This window comes from Schistocerca nitens, chromosome 2 (assembly GCF_023898315.1).
Source record: "Schistocerca nitens isolate TAMUIC-IGC-003100 chromosome 2, iqSchNite1.1, whole genome shotgun sequence".
Lineage (NCBI taxonomy): Eukaryota > Metazoa > Arthropoda > Insecta > Orthoptera > Acrididae > Schistocerca > Schistocerca nitens.
In genome coordinates, this window is record NC_064615.1 from 103,058,042 (window position 1) to 103,077,921 (window position 19,880).

Genomic DNA, 19,880 nt, shown 5'->3' on the forward strand with positions numbered 1-19,880 from the left:
CATCGGGGAGAGGCTACAACCCTGTCTCACTCCTTTCCCAACCACTGCTTCCCTTTCATGCCCCTCGACTCTTATAACTGCCATCTGGTTTCTGTACAAATTGTAAATAGCCTTTCGCTCCTTGTATTTTACCCCTGCCACCTTCAGAATTTGAAAGAGAGTATTCCAGTTAACGTTGTCAAAAGCTTTCTCTAAGTCTACAAATGCTAGAAACGTAGGTTTGCCTTTTCTAAATCTTTCTTCTAAGATAAGTCGTAAGGTTAGTATTGCCTCACGTGTTCCAACATTTCTACGGAATCCAAACTGATCTTCCCCGAGGTCTGCTTCTACCAGTTTTTCCATTCGTCTGTAAAGAATTCGCGTTAGTATTTTGCAGCTGTGACTTATTAAACTGATAGTTCGGGAATTTTCACATCTGTCAACGCCTGCTTTCTTTGGGATTGGAATTATTATATTCTTCTTGAAGTCTGTGGGTATTTCGCCTGTCTCATACATCTTGCTCACCAGATGGTAGAGTTTTGTCACGACTGGCTCTCCCAAGGCCATCAGTAGTTCTAATGGAATGTTGTCTACTCCCGGGGCCTTGTTTTGACTCAGGTCTTTCAGTGCTCTGTCCAACTCTTCACGCAGTATGTTATCTCCCATTTCATCTTCATCTACATCCTCTTCCATTTCCATAATATTGTCCTCAAGTACATCGCCCTTGTATAAACCCTCTATATACTCCTTCCACCTTTCTGCCTTCACTTCTTTCCTTACAACTGGGTTTCCATCTGAGCTCTTGATATTCATACAAGTGGTTCTTTTCTCTCCAAAGGTCTCTTTAATTTTCCTGTATACAGTATCTATCTTACCCCTAGTGAGAAAAGCCTCTACATCCTTACAGTTGTCCTCTAGCCATCCCTGCTTAGCCATTTTGCACTTCCTGTCGATCTCATTTTTGAGACGTTTGTATTCCTTTTTGCCTGCTTCATTTACTGCATTTTTATATTTTCTCCTTTCATCAATTAAATTCAATATTTCTTCTGTTACCCAAGGATTTCTATTAGCCCTCGTCTTTTTACCTACTTGATCCTCTGCTGCCTTCACTACTTCATCCCTCAGAGCTACCCATTCTTCTTCTACTGTATTTCTTTCCCCCATTCCTGTCAATTGTTCCCTTATGCTCTCCCTGAAACTCTCTACAACCTCTGGTTCTTTCAGTTTATCCAGGTCCCATCTCCTTAAATTACCACCTTTTTGCAGTTTCTTCAGTTTCAATCTGCAGTTCATAACCAATAGACTGTGGTCAGAATCCACATCTGCCCCTGGAAATGTCTTACAATTTAAAACCTGGTTCCTAAATCTCTGTCTTACCATTATATAATCTATCTGATACCTTTTAGTATCTCCAGGATTCTTCCAGGTATACAACCTTCGTTTATGATTCTTGAACCAAGTGTTAGCTATGATAAGTTATGCTCTGTGCAAAATTCTACAAGGCGGCTTCCTCTTTCATTTCTTCCCCCCAATCCATATTCACCTACTATGTTTCCTTCTCTCCCTTTTCCTACTGACGAATTCCAGTCACCCATGACTATTAAATTTTCGTCTCCCTTCACTACCTGAATAATTTCTTTTATCTCGTCATACATTTCATCAATTTCTTCATCATCTGCAGAGCTAGTTGGCATATAAACTTGTACTACTGTAGTAGGCATGGGCTTCGTGTCTATCTTGGTCACAATAATGCGTTCACTATGCTGTTTGTAGTAGCTAACCCGCATTCCTATTTTTTTTATTCATTATTAAAGCTACTCCTGCATTACCCCTACTTGATTTTGTATTTATAACCCTGTAATCACCTGACCAAAAGTCTTCTTCCTCCTGCCACCAGACTTCACTAATTCCCACTATATCTAAATTTAACCTACCCATTTCCCTTTTTAAATTTTCTAATCTACCTGCCCGATTAAGGGATCTGACATTCCACGCTCCGATCCGTAGAATGCCAGTTTTCTTTCTCCTGATCTGTGGGTATCAAAATGAAATTGATGAAATGTTATTTCATTATAATTATTAATTTACCAAATATTAAAAAGAATAAACATGGCCAATGCCAGAAATATTAGTGTCACAAGCAGTCGTGTCTTTAACACTAATGGGTTTATGCTTAATACACTCCTGGAAATGGAAAAAAGAACACATTGACACCGGTGTGTCAGACCCACCATACTTGCTCCGGACACTGCGAGAGGGCTGTACAAGCAATGATCACACGCACGGCACAGCGGACACACCAGGAACCGCGGTGTTGGCCGTCGAATGGCGCTAGCTGCGCAGCATTTGTGCACCGCCGCCGTCAGTGTCAGCCAGTTTGCCGTGGCATACGGAGCTCCATCGCAGTCTTTAACACTGGTAGCATGCCGCGACAGCGTGGACGCGAACCGTATGTGCAGTTGACGGACTTTGAGCGAGGGCGTATAGTGGGCATGCTGGAGGCCGGGTGGACGTACCGCCGAATTGCTCAACACGTGGGGCGTGGGGTCTCCACAGTACATCGATGTTGTCGCCAGTGGTCGGCGGAAGGTGCACGTGCCCGTCGACCTGGGACCGGACCGCAGCGACGTACGGATGCACGCCAAGACCGTAGGATCCTACGCAGTGCCGTAGGGGACCGCACCGCCACTTCCCAGCAAATTAGGGACACTTGCTCCTGGGGTATCGGCGAGGACCATTCGCAACCATCTCCATGAAGCTGGGCTATGGTCCCGCACACCGTTAGGCCGTCTTCCGCTCACGCCCCAACATCGTGCAGCCCGCCTCCAGTGCTGTCGCGACAGGCGTGAATGGAGGGACGAATGGAGACGTGTCGTCTTCAGCGATGAGAGTCGCTTCTGCCTTGGTGCCAATGATGGTCGTATGCGTGTTTGGCGCCGTGCAGGTGAGCGCCACAATCAGGACTGCATACGACCGAGGCACACAGGGCCAACACCCGGCATCATGGTGTGGGGAGCGATCTCCTACACTGGCCGTACACCACTGGTGATCGTCGAGGGGACACTGACTAGTGCACGGTACATCCAAACCGTCATCAAACCCATCGTTCTACCATTCCTAGACCGGCAAGGGAACTTGCTGTTCCAACAGGACAATGCATGTCCGCATGTATCCCGTGCCACCCAACGTGCTCTAGAAGGTGTAAGTCAACTACCCTGGCCAGCAAGATCTCCGGATCTGTCCCCCATTGAGCATGTTTGGGACTGGATGAAGCGTCGTCTCACGCGGTCTGCACGTCCAGCACGAACGCTGGTCCAACTGAGGCGCCAGGTGGAAATGGCATGGCAAGCCGTTCCACAGGACTACATCCAGCATCTCTACGATCGTCTCCATGGGAGAATAGCAGCCTGCATTGCTGCGAAAGGTGGATATACACTGTACTAGTGCCGACATTGTGCATGCTCTGTTGCCTGTGTCTATGTGCCTGTGGTTCTGTCAGTGTGATCATGTGATGTATCTGACCCCAGGAATGTGTCAATAAAGTTTCCCCTTCCTGGGACAATGAATTCACGGTGTTCTTATTTCAATTTCCAGGAGTGTAGTATCTAGATTGGCAATTTTGGGTCTAATGATAAAGATTAGAGTAAGAGTATTTAATGAACTGTAGACAAAGCCCGACCACCAGGCATTACATGCACTGACCAAAAATGATAGTGCATTGAAAATGGTTAGTTTCTAGCTGAAATCTACATCTGCCAATAAAAATTCATAAGAATGACTGATAGCTGAAATCTACTATTTACAAATCAAAATAACTGTCACTGCGTGCAACAGCCTCTGAATGGAGGGTAACCTGATGAAGATTATCTCTTCCATCTATAGACAAAGCATAAGGAAACACGAGTTATGTGATAATACTATTATTCTTATTAATCAACTGTTGAATGGCTTTACAATGAAATAACCCATGATGGGGGAAAAAAACTCTGATGAACTATCTTGGGCATGCCAGACACAAAGTGACCTTCTGTACCAACTACCATCTCTTAAAATTTTTAATAATCAGTGAACTGCTACATATAAATTTAGTTCTGTGGGCTATATATCTTCAGGAATTCAGTTTTGAGACATGATTAATTTATGAGGATAGGAATTATGCCCCAACACTCTTTCAGCCTATCCAAAAGTATGTAAGGAGAAATCTGAGTGTGCGAGAATTTCAGGTCAATTTTCAAAAATTAATTTACAAGAAGAAGCAACTACAGTGTTTTGTATGATAAAGAGAGGAATAATGGGGGCAGGAGCTTTGTTTGAGATGAATCTGAGCCAAGATAAGGGAAAATGAGCTCGTACCAGACTATACAGAACAGTGCTTTAATTCTGAAAAACAGAAGAGGTATAAAGACAGAAATGGAAAGTATGTATTCTGCGAGCACACATACCATACTTCAGATATGAACACATCAATTCAAAGAGACATACCATCCACACTAAATACTTCTATTACTCCACAGAAACTAAATAATTCAGTAAATATTAAAGAGAAACACATCAAAAGATACACAGGATGACAATTATTGAACCATATGAAAAAAAGTAAATTAGTTACAAACTACGGCAAGCACACACTTTATTCAACAAATAAACGTCACTACAGATATTTGGATTTAGGCTATGACTGTTCGATATGCCTGCCATCATTAGCGATGATGTGGCGCAGATGAATCCCGAAATTCTGCATGACCCCCGTAAGTTTCGGAACAATGATGCTGTCTATGTCCACCTGAATGGCTGTTTTCAGCTCAGCAACGGTTTTTGGGTTATTGCTGTACACCTTGTCTTTCATATAGCCCCACATAAAGGATTTGCATGTGTTCATATCCACAGAATATGGCAGACAATCGACGTCCATGCCAGTGGCCTCCGAGTACCCTAGAGCCAGAATGCAGTCCCCTAAGTGCTCCTCCAGGACTTCAAACACTCCCCTGCTTCGATGGGGTTGAGCTCCATCTGCATGAACCACATCATCTCAAAATCACGGTCACTTTGGATAATGGGGATGAAATCATGTTCCGAAATCATTGCATTCCATTTGGTAGTCACTGTCCCATCAAGGAATATCGCCCCAATCATTCCATGACTGGATGTTACACACCACGCAGTCACTTGCTGAGGGTGAAGAGACTTCTTGATCACGAAATGTGGATTCTCAGTCTCTCCCCCAATTGCACCAATTTTGCTTACTGACGAACTCATCCAAATGAAAGTGAGCTTCGTCGCTAAGGCGTGCGTGCATGCACACACTAATTTCCATCATTCCCTGCAGCCAACCGTGCAGTTTGAGCATCCTACTGTGAACCGTTCAAAAGTTATGATGATATTATTTCAGATAGTTCAATAATTGTCACCCTGTAACTGGATGCTTAGAAGCCAAATTTACCAATTTAATCCACTGTGCCAAAGGTTTTATGAAATTTGGTGGCCACACATACCACTGGACCCTAACCTGAAGCACAACATAGCTTGAGATGTGCTGCTGTTATTTGGAAAGGACAGTTTACACATGAGAGAAGCAGCAGTAGCTCTATACCCTGTATTGTAGATATTTTCCTCCTAATCTAGAAGTAATTTCCACAATTATCAGTGTAAGTGAATCAACTCTAATCAGAATTTGCTGACATTTAATTTACAGAAGTAGCCTGTAGTAGCTGCTTCTACCTGTTAAGGAATAAGTTGATTAGTTCCACATGCCTGAAAGCTCTCCCGTATGATGGAATTAGCGAATCATCATATGCGAATGATTAGGAATGAAAGAGTAAAACTATATCCTCAAAAAAGAGTAACTAGTCATTCTTAAAAAGTAAATCTATACATGAGAGTAATAAGCAAGTTGGAAAGCAGGCATGCCGAACTTAATACTCACAACAGATGGTCTAAGCACATACCCAACTTTTAGTCAGTACTGAACAATTTGGTGTATTGCGGTACAGGAATTGCAGCTTCAGAGATAAATGGTACATCTTATATGAAACGGATCAAAATAATTTACATTAAGAACCAAGTGTGAATCTGTCTTAACTAAAATAGTTTGCAGGTATTTGAAACATACTCCCATAAGTGAGAGAGGAAGAAAATTCTGGAAACAATATACATAAATAAACCAAAGGATATAAATTTTGACTTTGAAGTCATTGCAAGAACAGTTTACACCGGAAGAATAGCAGGTAATTCTTTTGGAACTTTGAGGGCCATTTTGTAATGGTGTCACTTCCTTGGCTCAAGATACAGACACCATAGGACTCAGGGGCATGGGAAAACAAACACAGCACATCAGACTGTAAAGGACATAAAAGGATAAGTGCCAGATTATACAGTAGTTGAGGATAATATTATTGATTTTAAGGATACAACCCCTTGGTACCAACTTGAGGATTCTGCAAGTCACGAACTTATAAAAAGATACTGACCAAATCTGAATTTTCATAGCATCCCCAGTGGTCTGTTGCGGCAGCATATTTTGCACAATTGAAACAGCAAGTGGTGTGGCACTTTCACATGCCATTGTCCATCATCAATCAGGAATAAGCAATTTAGAATGAAAACAGAGGGTGGAATACCTTTAACATCCTTTAGTGACTGGTGTATTTGACAATTGTAATGTTGAATCTTATATGTCATTTTAATACAATTTATCAGTTGTTAATCCAAACTCGAAGGAGAACACTCCTGAAAAATTATGATGTCTGAGGTACATGAGAATGCTATTTAAAGATTAAATATTTATTATGAATGTAATAGAAGGAAACATTCCACGTGGGAAAAAATATATCTAAAAACAAAGATGATGTGACTTACCAAACGAAAGCGCTGGCACGTCGATACACACACAAACAAACACAAACATACACACAAAATTCTAGCTTTCGCAACCAATGGTTGCCTCGTCAGGAAAGAGGGAAGGAGAGGAAAAAAAGGATTTGGGTTTTAAGGGAGAGGGTAAGGAGTCATTCCAATCCCGGGAGCGGAAAGACTTACCTTAGGGGGAAAAAAGGGATGGGTATACACTCGCGCACACACACACACACACACACACACACACACACACACACACACACACACATATCCATCCACACATATACAGACACAAGCAGACATATACAGAGGCAAATATTTATTATACGCATACACAAAAATGCTAATATTTGGTTCCAGCATTTAATAGAATGTGGTGAAGCATTTCCTAAATGTAGATGAAAGACTGTGGACCAACACCTACAGCCAATAACCAGCAAAATACCCTATCACATGAAAGACACCACACTTTTCCTCCAGTGGCTCTCCACAGTTCCTATTCCTTTACCACATCTGCCAGTCCATATACCTGCAAATTATTTAAGTTTTCCTCTTGTTTTGCCTAACTGCACTTAATGGTTTTACAACATCTGAACAATTTTGATACTACCTTCCATCATGTGAAATAGTTTGACTGTGCAGATGATCATGGGTGAGATTGGGGGGAGAGTGACTGCGATTTTATCTATCTCAGATTCTTTTTATCTATTTTCTTGCATCTTTTGTGTTTTAACTGCATTCTTTTTTACTAATTTCATACGGGTGCTGATAACCTTATCGGTGAGCGATTCTAATCTCCCCCCCTCCCCCCCCCCCCACACACACACACCTTTACCACCCAGCACTCCCTCCACACAAACATCCCCAATGCACAAAACCTTGCCACTATTAAGCACTATCTTTTTCAATGCCTGACTGACTCCAGACCTACAACCTTCTTCCTGGTCACTATGACCAACTATATCCTCACACATAATTACTACTTCTCTGAAGGCATCACCTACAAACCAATCAGTGGTACAGCAATGGGCACATGCTTGACACTATACTGTACTAACCTATTCGTGGGCCATATATTTGGTCTTTCTCAGCCCAGCCACCTGCCTTGATGTCAACCTCCACCTCATTAATGGCAACATCAGTTCCCTCGTCCACATCAAACTTACCAACAACACCTACACTCTGATATCTGTTACCAATTCCACATCAGGAAGTTTGTGCCATAAGGCTTAGCCACCCTTGGTTGTTGCAACTGCAGTGATGAGCAACCCCTCTCCAAATATGCCAAAGGTCTCACACAGACCTTCACAAAATAAAATTACCCTCCCAACCTTATCCAGAAACAGATACCCCACGCCTTTATTCTCTAGACACCTGCCATCCACCATGTAAACACTGCCCAGCCATAAAGGAGCACTGCTCTCATTACCCATAAGTGCCCAAGACTGGTATAACTGTATCAAATTCTCCACCATGGTTTTGACTACCTCTCATTGTGCCCTGAAACGAGAAATATCCTCCCCAACATGACCGCAGTGTTATTCCACCACTCACCCAATCTAAACAACATCCTTGTCAGTCTCCCTATTACCACCGTTCATAATCCATTGCTTCAAGGCTGATATCCCTACAATGTGCTAGATACAACACCTGTCCCATACATCCTGCTGCTACCATCTACTCCAGTCTTGTCACAGACATCTCCCCCACTAAAGGCAAGGTCACCTGTAGTTACAAATATGATGCCACATTCCATGTGGATACGGCTGCTATCAAGCTGTCAGTCCACATCTCATCACCCAACTGTGGCCAAGAGACAGCTGTATCGCCCAGCTGATGAGCATACTGCTCAATACTATGTGGTTCAATTCAATGATTGCTCCACACCCTGTGCCATCTGGATTCTTCCCATCAACATTGGCTTTTCTGAATTGCGTGATCTACTTCTGTCCTCCCCTATCACTTACAACACCAACTTCTTACACTACATCTACCAACCTTGTCATGCCCCCACCACATCCCTGCACATTCCCATGTGCAGCACTAGAATATTCCCCAACCACTCATCATGCCTCTTCCTTATCCCTACTGCCCACCTCAGCTAGGCATGCAAGCACCCATGCGCTTGAGTTTTTTACTTCTGATGAAGGACTTAGTCTGAAAGGTAAATATTTCTACATTTTTTTCTGTTGTGCTTGTCTGTGACTCAACACTTCCTCTATGCGGAGAGTGGCAATCTATACTTTCTAATTTCTTTTTTTTATTTTTTTATTTTCATTTTTTTTTAATCCTGGACTTTCAATCGTTTTTACTTTTTTGTACTACACTGGAATTTTGAAGCCTTGATTTTTATTTATTATTATTATTACTTTTTAGCTTCAAAATCCAGGAAAACTCATAATTAGTGAGTGGAAAGAAAAATGAAGATTACACAATGATCAATGGCTTGTTAACTCATATAGAGAAAATGCCTGAAGAACGGTAAATTGTAACTGGCTTCACAAACTTAACATTCAGCCCCGCCCTCGCCTCCCAATCGTCCTGAGAGCATTTATAAAAACAATGCAAAATACCTTTGCTGATGATAAAATGGAAGTTTAAAAGCACCTTTTCCAATGGGGAGAAAGGAAACCACTCATAATCCTATATAGAAAGAGGTATAACCTAATGTTCTCTCTCTTGACTGCTTTTAAATAATCCTATATAGAAAGAGGTATAACCTAATGTTCTCTCTCTTGACTGCTTTTAATATTATAAAGCTGTGACCACCTTTTCCCTTGACAATCATAGTAATTCTGTTAACTTTTTTCTTCCAAATATAAACTTGCCAGTTTCTAAATCTAAAAATCTAATATTTATTCCCAATTTTGTGCATCAGTTCTGTTTCAGATATTTATATCTCAACAAATATTCTCCATCTCACAGGTAATTTATGTGCACTTTTTAAAATGTTCCTATTTTTGTTTTGCATCCTCTTTTAAGACTGTGATGTAGTTACCTTGTGGTGGAAGTGGCTGCCATGTATTAGTAGAAGGATCGAAGAAACAAGGGTAACTTCCATTCGTTGGCGTAACAACATTGGGATCAAGCCTCAAAGACATACACTGGCTATCATTTTGACGCCAGAGCTCCTGTTGTTGTCGTCTCTGACGTTCCTCTTCTTCCTCCTGGGCCACTCGCAATGCAAACAAGTGTCGACGCTCTTCCTTCGAAATTTTTGGAATAGGCACCAGTGTTCTTGTGCTGCTGTGAGCATGTACATCATATTAAACAACTCAATACATGAAAATGTGATAACCTCTTTCGAAAATCTTTTCAGACATTGTATGTGGTCTACATTACTAACACAAGCAAAAAATGTGGAGGTGAGAGGTAAAACAAAATTTGCGTGACAATATTGAGTAAATGGGAGCAGGGGAGACTTCTGTGGTTGAATCAGATATAACATAATTAAATAAAGAATAAATATAGGAAATAGATAATGTTTGTTTTCCTAATGCTTACACATGTTTTTAAATTTAATAGTCACAATAGTGATAACTATTAAAAGTAATTAGTCAATGATTAATTACCATATTTGCACAAATATGCGCTGCAAATTTTTCCTAAATTTTGTCTTGAAAATCATGATGTGGCCTGCAATTGAGATTCCCCCCCCAGATTATAAATCGTCAATTTCAAAATGGCATGTACAAGCGAGTTGAAAATAATATAATTACAAGTTGTCGCAATCACTTTTGTAAACCGTCAATGGCTTAAGAAGAAACCAGCAGAAAAGCTTATACCTTGTTCACAAATACAGCAGCTGTTCCTGAAAAGAGAAATCACTGCACTGCTCCTTTTCAACAGCCACATGTATGTTATTAGCACACTATATTCCCCTATATTATTTACTATACGGCTGTTTGGACAATCCAAATAGTCCAGCATTTGGTCTGCATTGCCCATTTGGGAATGTAAACAAAAATATTTGCATTGCAGCTAGATCACATAAAGCTAGAAAGATAACAAATTGTTTTTGTACACCTGATGCAGTTGTTATGCAATTGTAATCCTGTAATGAATAGCTAGATTATTTCACTGCATAAATCGCTGAACCCACCCATAAAAAACTTTAAGGGAGTGACGTTCATAAAATTGACCAAAAAATTTAAATTTTCAATTTATATTTTATTTATAAGTAGAACTCATGGACAATAAGTTCCCAAAGTTTCTATTATGAAATTGCATCTAATGTGCCTGAAAAATAGCAAAATGTGTGATGCAACTTTCCTGCCATTCCCACTTTTTGAAGCAACACTTTAATACTAGCTCAGTGAAAAATAATTCCACAGATTACTTTCAAGCAAACTTGCACAGGAGACATCAGTAAGGCTGTGAATCCTGAACTTCTAAAAAAAATGTGATCACGCCAAAACCCAGAATCCAAATGATTCTCTAAATTCACTCATGTGGAAACAATACCATAAAATCACACTTTCATCGCAACTTATGGCGCAGTTACTTTTGTTGCTATTCGGCTTACAGGACTGTTTCACCCAAAAAAAAAAAAAAAAAAATTTTTTTTTCCAGCCACATATTGAATATGTTATAATGCTGTGAAGTGCACCCCAAATGTATGAAAGCTCAAAATGCTTCAAAAGAGGGCTTAAATTGTGAGGTCGCCAGCGTCCTCATGGCCCTGAAGTGAAATCAGCTTCAAAGTGGTTGTCACTGTAAGCCTTGAGGGCGCTGGCTACCTCACTTTCTTACAGGATGTGATAAAGAAACAGGGTATAACTTACATGAAAATGCATCCAACTGACTGTTATTTATAAGTGTATATAATAAACAGCATACAAACATAGGAACAAAAACTGTTTTTCTTACAATTTGTGTGTTTTTGAAAAACAAAAAATGCAAACAAATTCATGACATTCCTTACATATTGTGATCGCTTTTGCTACAAGTTTCTGCACTTCATTTGTTCCTTTATCTCTTGAAATCTTCAAGTAGCAACTTCTGTACCTGTTCCGGATTTTTCTATTTCACTTGTCTCTCTGCATGCTCTCTACTAGAGCATGGCTCTTGAAAAGTTTAGAAGATTAATTGGGAGTCGATGTATAGATGTTGTTCTCCAAGAGGCTCATGATTATTTCCTCCCTAAAATTGTTTATAGTAATATTTGTCTCAGTAAATATTTTGTACAAAAAGTGAGCATTTACTACTGCTGTGTTGAGAATAATTTCAAACGCCACTTTATGGTACTATCTTATTGTTTTCCTCAGTGGTGAAAAATAACTCGAGATCTGGTCTGACACATTGATTCCTTACTTCGTCGCATTATAATGCAAAATGGCAGCAGTCTTACACGTTTCCTCGCCCATTTTCTTGCTTTTCTTCCCAGTGGTTCGCATTTCAATGCCATGCTTAGGACCATATTTACACGAATCTAGCATAAGACTCGATGGCGCATTAGATTTGAAAACAAACTTGAATCGTTCACCAGTATTTCTTACCCTACGTGATTTGAAGTAGCTAAACATTTATTAAACTCCAGCAAGAAAATATAGATAAGGTATCGGTGAATTAAAGAAAGGAAGATGTAAATTGGGTAAGATGTTATCAAGTTAAGGGGAGTTAGAATGGAAAAAAAAATTTTTTTCACATTTTTGGATTTTTATCTCATTATAAAATTCGCAATTTTCCAAATAAAATAATATATGTATATCACTTATGAACTCACATGGGAAGTACTTTATTTTATTTTCTTAAATATAATCTACCCCAGTTGAAAATGTTAATTTTTACGTGCATTATTTCAAGATCTAATAACATTGGTAATTTTTTTTATATAGAAGGCTGTGGATTGCTGTGTTATAAAGGTTAAATTATCAGTTTGTATTGGTAGCACTGTCAAAAACAGGGTATAAACATGGTTTGAATGCCGAAGTGCTAATGTGTTTCCGAGGAAAAGTGACGAATAGACTGGTAAATCTCTCAAAAAGTAAAGTATGATGCCAAAATGAAGTGTTTTTAAGAAATGTGGGTTTCATGATAATCGAGTTTCAAATAAAGGGAAACAATGTGTTCAACATGTGGCGTGTAAAGTCACAGACAATGAAATACAGGCAAACTCGTCAGTTTCTACAGAAACACCCAGCAGTGCTTTGAAGATTAAAATATAACGTTGTGACACACAGTTTTCTCAAAACTAAAATGATGTAAATGGAAGGTTAGGTTATATTCTGATAGATTTACACATCTTAACAAGGGTGTTAGGTGAAAGTGTGTGTTGTAAAATATGTGGAGGGCCAGTTAGTTTACATGAAGACAGTAAGGTATCAAATTAACGAGCCAGGAAACTTATCATTAATTGTGCCAGTTGTAAATATACTCACGCATTTTGGAATTCTGATAAGAGTAAAGACAATTATTTTGAAGTAAATGTTAGGTGGTTTTATGGATCAAGAGCTACTGGCAAAGGACACACCGCAGCAGAAACAATGTGTGCCGTGATGAATATGCCACACCCACCTTGCAAAATCGAGAAGTATGCAAGATTTATTGGAGCTGCTGTGGAATCTGTTGCATGTGAGTCAATGAAGGGCACTGCAAACAAAGCTGTCGAAATAAATTATGGTATGACTGACATACCAGTAGCTTTTGATGACACTTGACAGAAATGCGGCTACAGTTCTAAGAATTCTGTTGCTACAGTGACCAGTGTGGATACTGGAAAGGTAACAGATTTACAGATTTTAACCAAACATTGTTATAAGTATAAATCAGGGAATGAAGATGAGCATATCTGTGACAGAAATTATGAAGGAACAAGTGGTGGTATGGAAGCCTCTGCAGTTATTGAAATTTTTAGAAGATCTGTGAATGAAAGGGGAATGTGGTACACTAAGTTCTTAGGTGATGGAGACTCAAAATCATATAACAGTGTAGTAGCCACTCAGCCTTATGGTGAGAAGATTATCACAAAACTAGAGTGTGTTGGTCATGTCCAGAAGAGGATGGGCTCCAGATTGAGGAAGTTGAAACAAAGATTGAGAGACAAGAAACTTCCTGATGGTAAAACCATAAGAGGCAGGCTGACAGACAAAATGATTGATGAACTACAGCAGTATTATGGGATGACCATTAGAAATAATATTGAGGATTTGTTGAAAATGAAGCAGGCAGTATGGGCTACCTTCTTCCACAAACTGTCAACTGATGAAAAACCAGTACACCACCTTTGCCCTCCTGGACCTAATCCATGGTGCAATTAACGCAATGCCCAGTGCTCAAACAGTTCATGCAACCATAAGCATTCCATCCCAGCAGCAGTCATGGATATCATAAAACCTATTTACAGAGACATAGCAAATCCTGAATTACTAGAGTGTCTGCATGGTCACACTCAAAGTCCCAATGAGTTGTTCAATAATCTTATACGGACTCGCTTATTAAAAAATATTTTTGTTGGAATGAAGACACTAAAGTGGGGGATTAGTGATGCTGTTATTGCTTTCAATGATGGCAAAATTGGTAGGGTGAAAGTGCTACAGAATATGGGACTTAATCCTGGAGCAAACTGCAGTAGACAACTTCAATCGATGGACAAGGTTTGCTCTGATACAGCAGAGTATGCAGCACAGTTGGCCACTAAGGAGTCCAGAAAGAAGAAAACTTGGAAAAAGACCAGGGTGGTGCTAAGTGACTAAAAATAAAAACTTAAGCATATATTAAGTGAGTTACAGTCTTTTGAAAATTTAGAAGCTGTTCCTGAAAATTTAAATTTTCTGTTGCATTTTACCCTAAATCTCAGAAACCACTTCGAGTAGAGTATTCAAATTTTCTGGGAGTAATAACATACATATCCTGAGTCTACTGAATTAAAAGAACAACATAATGTCATGTATAATTAAAAGTATTTAGGATAACATACAAAAGGAGTAAACAAAATTTTAAATGTGTAATTAAAAAATTGTATTTCCGAAAGCAGGGCTGAAATGCAATTATTGTAGTTCAGTAGACTCTTAACATACAGTTAAATGTCCTGTAAAAGGTTCACACCAATGGCTACAGTGGTTCCTGAAACACAGGGAAGCCAAGCCACTAAATTTAACATTGTTGGAACAGGGCGTTCCAACTCGCCTTAAAAGAGCTGGCATATATTTCCAGTACTGAATTCTGTTAGCAGGTATCAGAACAAAATCCATTACTGCCACGAGAGGAAATTTTCTTTAGTTGCTAGGTTCAAATAGAATGTGATGTCGTTTTCTTTTTTTCCGTTAAATGTAGGTACCGTCCCATACATTACAATGCATTGTTGTACTTCTCAACCTCATTTCATTATTGTTGACATACTATGGTAGTTCACATTGTGTTTGCATTAGGTAGTTACGAAATAGACGGCAAGCAGAGAAGAATATTGTAGGAAGCTACTTTGAAGCACAAAATAATTCTTTATGCTGAAAATTACGGTAACAGAAGGGCAGGGAGAGAGTTCAACATAGCTGAGAGTAACATTTGCTTATAGGAGAAACAGAAATTGGGATTATTTGCAACTAGCGCTATTAGAAAGAAATTCACTGGACCTCACAAAGGAAGACATTATGATGTTGAAGTAAATGTTTTGGAATTTGTCCGAGAAAAGAGAAAGACTGGGAAACCTGTGACCAGTGGCACAATAATAATAATAAAAAAAAAAAAACTACAGGGGTGGCTGCAGCTCTTAATATACTGAAGCAAGAGTTTAAGGCTAGCCAGGGATGGGTTGATCGCTTTATGAAATGAGGGAGCTTATCTCTGTGATGCTGTACAATAATATGCAAAAAGCCTCCACAGGATTTTGAGAAGAAACTTCGAGAATTTCAGCGGTATGTTATGACACTTAAGAAAGAGAAGAATTTTTCAATGGGCTAACTAGGTAATGCTGATGAGACTCCAATTTGGTTTGATATGCCACGTAATTACTTGTTTGACAAGAAGGGTACAAAACAAGTTACCATCAAAACATCCGGGTGTGAAAATTAGCGCAGATCAGTAATGTTGGAAATCACAGCAGATGGGAACAAACTTTCCCCCTTTTTATATCTTCTAGCAAAAAACAACCCCAAGACTCCAAAAAATGAAAGTTATTCCCTGATGATGTCACTGTTCAGAATCAAGAAAAGGGGTGGATGACTGAAACTTTGACACTTGACTGGCTCAGAAACGTGTGGGAACTCCGTCCTGATGGACTTTCCAATCAACCATCAATGATTTGTCTTCATGCATTTCGTGGTAATCTCACTGACAACATAAAAAAAGAAAATCGTCAGCCTACCCAGTGACCTTGTTATTAGTCCTGGAGGAATGACTTCTGTATTACAACCACTGGACGTTTGTATAAATAATCCTTTCAAAGGTTACATTCAGGAACATTACGAACAATAGTTTTGAGAACCAAATCATGAACTGACTCCGACAGGAAAAATTAAAAGTGCTGCACGCTACATTGTTGCACACTGGGTTTCAGCTTCCTGTAAATGCATCAAAGCACCAATGATCGTAAAATCATTTAAGAAATGTTGTGTTTCAAATACTCTAGATGGCAGTGAATACATGTTATGGAACGATACCAAGGATGGCAGGGAAGGAGGAAATGAATATACTTCTGATGTAGACTCTTCAGAGGATTCCAGTAATGATGATATTAGTGAATAATGATGAGTAACACCTGTAATTTACAGTATGTTTCTTTGTAAGTCTTGTAGGTAATTAAGTTAGGCATTCTTTTTTAATAATGAAAATACATGTAAATAAATTTCAACATTACAAAAATACCCTACCAGCGATGTGCCAAAAGTCCCTTTATTTTATCAATTTAATTTTTAAAATTGGGGTGCACATTACATTCAATGGTGCATTAGATTCACGTAAATACGGTAGTGAGAAACATCACATCTCTTTTGTCTTGCCATTTTGTTACTACTATTCCATTATACACTCTTCCAATGAATTTGCCTTTTCTTACTTGTGACATCGTGATTTGGGAGAGGGGAGGGGGGGGGGGGGGGGATCTTTCTGTTTTTTCTCAGGGTACCTACGATGTTGATATTTCTGTCCAGCAAATGCCTAGCTAATGACACGCTTGTGTAATAATTGTCAGTCCCTTATTTGCATATTTTCCATTAAGTCTAAAACTACTTTTTCTGCAAGATTTTTACTGACATAGTATAGCTGCCCTGTGTAAACAATCACTCACAGCATATAACCAGCTTGGTTACAAAGTTTAAATACCTTGATTCGATATCTATGGGTCTTGTTGGGGATGTAATGGCGAAATAAAAGTTGTCCACGAAAGGGCGCCATCGACTTGTCCACTCCTAGCATCTTTACCAGTTCATACTGCAAGCAAAATTTACTCTGCATTATATCAAGGAGTTTTCAGATCTTGAATATATGATCACTTTTATCTGCAGCTGCATTTTCCTCGAAATGGACAAAGCTCAACAGCAGTCGAAATAGATTATAGGACATAGTTCAAGCGACCAGGTTGTCCCCGTAAACAACACTTTTACTCCAATTGTCGCTAATGTGTGGGTAGTGAACTAGCTGCCAAATAACTTGGTAGAATATCGTCCCCAATGAAAGTTCTAAAGACTTGTATAGATTTCAGATTCTTCTGATTCTCGGGGCAATGTAGGTCATTATATTCAAAGGTTTCCATATTTTTGAATTGTATGTTCCTCAGTGTGCTACTGTCCACTTCAGCCCAGTTTTCATTTTCACTTCCTTCTAGAGATTGAGGAGAGATAGGTTGTGTAATGGATGGCTCATTACCTTCTTCCAATTCCTCATCACTTTCATTCTCAGACACAAATTGTTGCTTGGGTGAGGAAGTTTCATTGAGTACAGTGTCATTATCATTGTCATCACTCAAATCACAAACATCAGATAACTCAGCATCATGAGCATTGAGAATTTTTAACAGCTCTTCCTCTGTCAAGATATCAGACTTATCTTTCAGTCTCTTTTTACGAATTGGGGGACAGGGACTTGTATCTCCATCACGTTTCGTCTTTGGCCTACCATTAGATTGAGACATTTACTATGCAACAGAGAGCAAAGTAATAGTGTCAAAATACATTTGGTGTTTAGCAAGTGATTATAGAACAATTTGTAATGTGCCAAATAGTTACCTGAAATATTCTTCAGTTTCTTATTCCAACACTTACAATCACTATGCTGCACTGCTACGCAAGACAATTTCTAAACAATTAAAACTTAACTCTGAAAACAATGTATCAAAACCACATCATACAGAGTGCAGTGTTTCACAAGTAAATGAATCTGCAATCTAGTGGTCACTGAACATACCAGACGATGTTACCCGAAAGGCCATTGAAAAAGCAGATTTGGGTTTCCTGCCAGACCACTCCGTTTCAGAGCCGACTGAATGTGACTGAAGCTGAGGGAGTCGGTGCCCTTCTGGCTTGTGAGGAAGCCACTTCTGAGATTACCAGCACCCTCATACCAGTACTGCGATCTAGCGGCCACTGCACGTACTATTACAATGTTACTCCATAAGGCCACAGAAAAGGCATATGTAGGGTTCCTGCAAGGCCAGCCTGTTCCAGAGTCAATTGAATGTAACTGAAGCTGAGGGAGCTGGCGCGCTCATGGCCTGTGTGAAACCTACTTCTGAGGTTACCAGCACCCTCATGGCAGTGAAAGTGTTAAAGCACATCTCAGAACTAAAAATTCAACCGAAGACCTTGTAAAGGAAAGAAGGCAGAAAACAGGAAACCAAAAGAGAAGCCTTGAAGGGAAAGAGGACCATGAGTACAAATCTGGGGTACTCTGAAGGGGTGACTTAAGAAAAAAACATTAGGTTGAACTTTAAATAGTTTTTCCCAAAAATTATGGTTTTTAAAGTTTATCTTTCTGTTTCTCAGAAGCTATGAAGGCTAAAAATATGAAATTTTGTACAATTATGTCTATGAACCTAATAAATGGTGTCTCAAGAATAAATTTTGAAATTCTGAGTGTAAACTGAGATATGGAGGAAAGTGCTTGGAATTTTGCAAGAATTTTATTTTATACTTACAGAATGATAATCACAAAATTACTAACATTTTCCTATTCAACATATTCGAAAAATCTCATGAGAGAAGCTTACTATATACAAAGAGATTAAAATGAGAAATTTCCTGTCTTATTCCACATCTGGATATTTGCACTTTCACCCTCAAAATTAACACCAACTTTTCAAACTTTTGAAGAGTTTCTCTTCACTTGCACACCAACAAATGCCCTCCCCCCCCCCCCCCCCCCCTTACATGAAATCTACATTTAGCTTCTTATTTTCTGTTTTCCTTTACATGATGCATAGCTGATAACCCTAAGTTGCTCATTTCTTAAGCAGGAAATGTGAGTACGCCACTGCAACTGAAATGCAAATACTGTATATTATATTTTGAAAATAAAATTTTTAAATTTTTATTAATCCAAGGGACTTAATAGTAAACATGGTAATTTCATTGCTGTATTTTCAAAATTGTGAATTTGGTTTATCTTTTAAGTTGTGTGTGTTTTTCATGGACGTTCCCCCTCAAACTTCGATTGGTGAAGTATTTCATTCACGTGCCATTGTGCAACCTTTCATTTGAGACATTTCAGTTGCAGTAGCGTACTCACATTTCCTGTCTTTTTCCACATCTGGATATTTGCACTTTCACCCTCAAAATTAACACCAACTTTTCAAATTTTTTAAGAGTTTCTCTTCACTTGCACACCAACAAATGTCCCCCCCCCCCCCCCCCCCCCTTACATGAAATCTACATTTAGCTTCTTACTTTCTGTTTCCCTTTACATGATGTATAGCTGATAACCCTAAGTTGCTCATTTCTTAAGCAGGATTATTATTATTATTATTATTATTATTATTATTATTATTTCTATCCTTTCTCAGACGTTATGTCTGGTTAAAAATGGAAAGTGACGCGTATCTTGATCAAGTGTGACTTCCTTTTAACTGTACGGTATATGTTACATTGCATTCAGGAACTTTCGGGTAATTGAACATGTAT

At 39.2% G+C, this 19,880-nt stretch overlaps 1 protein-coding gene across 7 annotated transcripts in view; it reads right to left on the reverse strand.

Annotated features, from left to right (window-relative positions):
- LOC126235770 (uncharacterized) overlaps nt 1–19,880 on the reverse strand; it is a 272,353-nt gene that overhangs the window by 75,110 nt on the left and 177,363 nt on the right. For 5 of the 7 annotated variants that reach the window (XM_049944566.1, XM_049944568.1, XM_049944569.1 and 2 more), the window contains one exon: nt 9,830–10,077. In XM_049944566.1, the coding sequence (XP_049800523.1) occupies nt 9,830–10,077 (248 nt within the window). The remainder of the gene's footprint in view (nt 1–9,829; nt 10,078–19,880) is intronic. The other 2 variants (XM_049944570.1, XM_049944567.1) reach the window with 1 other exon arrangement.